Source organism: Pipra filicauda, unplaced genomic scaffold, assembly GCF_003945595.2.
Source record: "Pipra filicauda isolate LSUMZ 115617 unplaced genomic scaffold, ASM394559v2 scaffold171_size1565689_pilon, whole genome shotgun sequence".
Classification (NCBI taxonomy): Eukaryota; Metazoa; Chordata; class Aves; order Passeriformes; family Pipridae; genus Pipra; species Pipra filicauda.
In genome coordinates this window covers 1,142,061-1,146,509 of record NW_024104229.1, presented here as the reverse complement: position 1 = coordinate 1,146,509, position 4,449 = coordinate 1,142,061, and the positions used below count along the sequence as shown (strand labels likewise).

The 4,449-nt window shown below is 43.3% G+C and overlaps 1 protein-coding gene across 2 annotated transcripts in view; it reads left to right on the top strand.

The window, feature by feature from the left end:
- Nucleotides 1-101: 101 nt before the first annotated feature.
- The window catches only part of LTN1 (listerin E3 ubiquitin protein ligase 1), a 30,293-nt gene continuing 25,945 nt past the window's right edge, over nt 102-4,449 (top strand). For both annotated transcript variants that reach the window (XM_027744207.2, XM_039379628.1), the window contains exons 1-4: nt 102-341; nt 1,981-2,184; nt 2,495-2,593; nt 3,586-3,816. In XM_027744207.2, coding sequence (XP_027600008.2) covers nt 300-341; nt 1,981-2,184; nt 2,495-2,593; nt 3,586-3,816 — 576 coding nt within the window. In that variant the 5' untranslated portion in view covers nt 102-299. The remainder of the gene's footprint in view (nt 342-1,980; nt 2,185-2,494; nt 2,594-3,585; nt 3,817-4,449) is intronic.

Below are 4,449 nucleotides of genomic sequence, written 5' to 3'. Positions count from 1 at the left end.
TTTCTGTACAGATCCAGTAAAATTTGTAGCGATACTTCGGAGTGACGTCATTCGGCAAGTGCGGTTTTGCCTCTGGATGAAATTCCCAAATCCCGCGTCCCTTTAAGCGTACGAGGAGGCCGCAGCTCCGTAAAAGCGCCACGGGAGGCTCGAAGTCTCCGCGCGTTTAAGATCGATGGATTTTTATTCTCCAGTGGATTTTTTGAGCTCCAGGGTGTCCCCGTCAGCCCCGGCCCCGCCCCGGAAGTGCCGCTCGGTCCCTGTCGGGGCCGGCCCGTCCCGGTGCCGCCGCCGCCGCCATGGGGGGGAAGAACAAGCAGCGAACCAAGGGCAACCTGCGGGTGAGCGCGGGCCGTGGGACGGGGAACGGCCGCCCCCCGGGTCCTCGCTCAGCGGGGCCGGGAAGGGCGGTGCGGGCCGGGCCTCGGGGGCTCGCGGGGCCCGCCCCCCCGGCTGCCGTGGGCCGCCGAGGCCCAGCTCTGGCGGGGAGGCGGCGCGGTCGGCGGGTCCGGTGGCGGTAGCCGGGGCCGGGGCCGGGGCCACGTCTGGGCCTGGGGCGTGCTTAGGGGTGTGTGACTGCTGTCGCCGTGGTGTTTGTACGGAGAGGGGCGGCGGTAGGGGCACGTAACTACAAAATCACCGCGGGGCTAAGTTCAGCAAAGTTCAGCGTGGTTTTCTGTGGAGAGTCTTAGAATTCACCTGTTTTGGTGTCTCTGTCTTGCCACCAGGCCAGTGGTGGTGTGAAATCTGTCCTATGTGGTACTCTCAGGATGTGTGCGAAACCTTGTGTTCAGGTTCTGTAATTCCTCCGTGGATTTAGAGAAGACTAGGGAACACAGCACAGCATGTCCTTAATAGTTGAGGGATCACATTCAGAAAAGATTACTTAAACCCCACAAGCTCACAAAACTGCAACTGCTGGTAGGAAGTAAAAGGTGTTTGGAATATGAGGTATCGCAGAGAACACTAAAGCATCAGTCGGTTGTGGGGCAGTCTTTCCAAAGGAGTATGGTGGAAATAAACGTGAGCCAGTGGTACAGTGAGCAACTGGGGCAAACTGGAAGAGATGCTAAATTCGAAAACACACGCCGTAATACTAACTGGTATTATCCTGTTTTACAGGATAATACCCTTTACTCCATTCTTCTATATCCTTTTTGGCCACTTTGTTACTGGGAGAATGTTTTGTGTATCTGCTTTTATTTTTCCCAGTGATACAAATAGCATTTCCTGGGAGCCCTTATTAGCCCATGAGAAGAACTAGGAAAAACGAAAGTATTGAAGGAGGATAAATAGTTTCTTAATAAATTGTTTGCTTACAGAAGGACTTTCCTGTTACGCTTTTTTGTGTGTGTATAAATCCAATAAAACTTTCCATAAGTTATCATGGATTATGAGAAAAGGAAATGCTGATTGATAGAATCAGAGAATAGAATCACAGAATGGCTTGGGTTGGAAGGGACCTTAAGGCCATCTAGTTCCAACTGTTTGCCATGAGCAAGGTTGCTCCGAGCTCCATCCAGCCTGGCCTTGAACACTTCCAGGGATGGAGCATCCACAGTTTCTCTGGGCAACCTGTACCAGGGCCTCACCACTCTCACAGGGAAGAATTTCTTCCTCATATGTCATTTAAACCTACTCTCGGTTTGAAGCCATTCCCCCTTGTCCTGTCACTGTAGTTCCTGACGAAGAGTCCCTCTCTGGCTTCCTTGTAGGCTCCCTTCAGATACTGAAACTCTCCCCAGAGCCTTCTCTTTTCCCAGATGAACAACCTCAACTTTCTCAGCTTGATTCTAAAGCGAAGAATAATTTTCTAGGTCAAACTTCTATGTTTAAAGCATAGGTGGCCTTTTGTTTGTGAGACTTTATTTTAATTAGAAGGTTAATCGTACAATATAAGTAGGATCATCATGTCAAATGCATGATGCATGCAAAATAAAATTAAATACATAATTGACCGCTGTCCCTGTTTTTTGTCAGCCTTCTAGCAGCGGCCGAGCTGCAGAGCTCCTTGCCAAAGAACGTGGAACAGTGCCTGGGTTTATTGGCTTTGGAACATCTCAGAGTGATCTAGGATATGTTCCTGCAATTCAGGGAGCAGAGGAAATAGACAGCCTTGTGGATGCCGATTTCCGAATGGTGTTGCGAAAACTTTCTAAAAGGGACATCACAACAAAGTTAAAAGTAAGTGTGTCCTTTGTCTCCCATAATTCTTTTTTTTGTTGGAAAACAATACACTTTTCTTAAGGATGGGAGAGGAATATGTGAACATAACTAATATTAATTTCATATTGGTAGATTTGCTAGAATTGCAATCCAGAAGTTATCTTGGATAATAGGAAGGTCCATCGTGCAGTTATCTCTATAGATGCTCAATTGCAAGAGATGAATTGATTTTTTTAAAAAGAGAGTTGCAGTTTCAGATATAAGCTGGTAAATTACAGAAAATATCTGTCTGACTTCTTAAGTCATTCTCTTGATATTTTGATTTTAGGCTATGCAAGAGTTTGGGACAATGTGCAAGGAAAGAGAAGCAGAAGTTGTTAAAGGTGTTCTTCCTTACTGGCCAAGAATTTATTGTAAAATTTCACTAGTAAGTACTGAAGAAACTTCTCTGTATACTTCCTCTCTCTGGAACAACCTCCAAGGTGGTCTTTATTGATGTTATCTACCTTTGTTGGAATTACTGACTTGTTCTAGGAAAAACATGAAGTTGAAGGAAATTATTGTTCTTAATTGTGGAGATATTTCAGTTTTGGCAGTGCATGGAGTCTTGAACTTTTGGGTGTCTGGCCTTTATTTCATAGATGGAGATATCTGTTGTTAGATCTTTATGTTTAAAAGATGGTAGGATATTTCTTCTCAGGAAAAGTTCTTTTATGTGCATTCTAGAATGGCTAAAGAGACTGTTTAGTTAATATAATTATAAATCTTTTTGACCTGGGACTAATATCTGACCAGACTTAAAATAAAAAAACGCCCAAAACCAAACCCAAACATGGAGGACCATGGGTAGCCAGATAATAACTAATTTTTTGATATATTTAATACATTTTAAACTCTCTGGACTGGCTACTCTTGAAAACATGATAGGGGACAGAATGGGTCACTATTCTTATCCATTAGAGCAATTCCTAGTGTTTCTTTCAAGAGCCAAGAGCCTAGCAAGTCATGATGTTGTAAATTCATATGCAAATAAACAATAATGATGCAGTGTTTCTGTAGACTTATGGTAGTTCTAATTCAAAAGATGTCTTCGAGGTTTCCTGTTTCTCTTGCCTCTTGTCTTTCTGTTAAATGTTTTTATAAATTGGAAACAGATACTGTATTTAGGGATATTGGGAAAAGGTTACAACTGTGAGTGTCCAACATTTTTGGGAATATGATGCTACTAAGTTGTGGCTCTCCCCATATCTAGGGATAACAAGACTTTATTGTCATTGGTGTCTATTTTCAAATCTAGGTAGCCCAGTTAATCACAAAAATGGCTTTTTAATCATCACCTCTGCTTTGAAGTATCTGGCATCAAAGGTGCCTTTTTTAAACCAGCAAACATTAACTTTCCTTTCTTTTTTATTCTGACAGGATCATGATCGCCGTGTTCGAGAAGCAACTCAGCAATCTTTTGAGCAACTGATTCTTAAAGTAAAAAAACACTTAGCTCCTTACTTAAAAAGTATCATGGGATACTGGCTGATTGCTCAGTGTGACACTTACTCTCCTGCTGCTTCTGCTGCAAAAGTAGCTTTTGAAAAAGCTTTTCCTTCAAGCAAACAGCCGGAAGCCTTAGTGTTTTGTAAAGATGAAATTCTTAATGTGAGTTTATACTTTTATGTTTCTTTAAGGCTTTGTGTATATCAACTATTATTGTAAATTTAAAACTCATCGTGCTCCCATCCATTCTTCACTGTTAAATTTCTTTCTCACCTGAAACTTTGAGAATATAGAACAGTGTGGGTTGGAAGGGACCTTAATGATCATCCAGTTTCACTCCCCTGCCATGGGCAGGGTTACCTTTCACTATCCCAGGCTGCTCCAAGCCCCCTCTAACCTGGCCTTGAACACTTCCAGGGGTGGGGCAGCCACAGCTTCTCTGGGCAACCTGTGCCAGGGCCTCACCACCCTCGCAGGGAAGAACTTCTATAAATAAATATAAAAGAATATGGTAATAAGAACACTGTGATGAACACAGAGGAATCAATAGTGAATTTTCTTGTGTGCATTTCTATGTAATGATGCTCAGTCAACACTTAATGTTACTGGCAGACGGAATAAAGATGCTGGAGTACTTCAGCTGCAGTGAAAAAGGAATAAAGAATGCTGAGCAGTGTTTCAGCCTCTACAAGTTTAGTAATGACTAAGGTTAATGCTCTTATGCCAGTCTTACATGAAACTGAATTGACTGGATTAAAAAAGTAAAAGATTGCATTGCTGGCCCATGTATGCAAA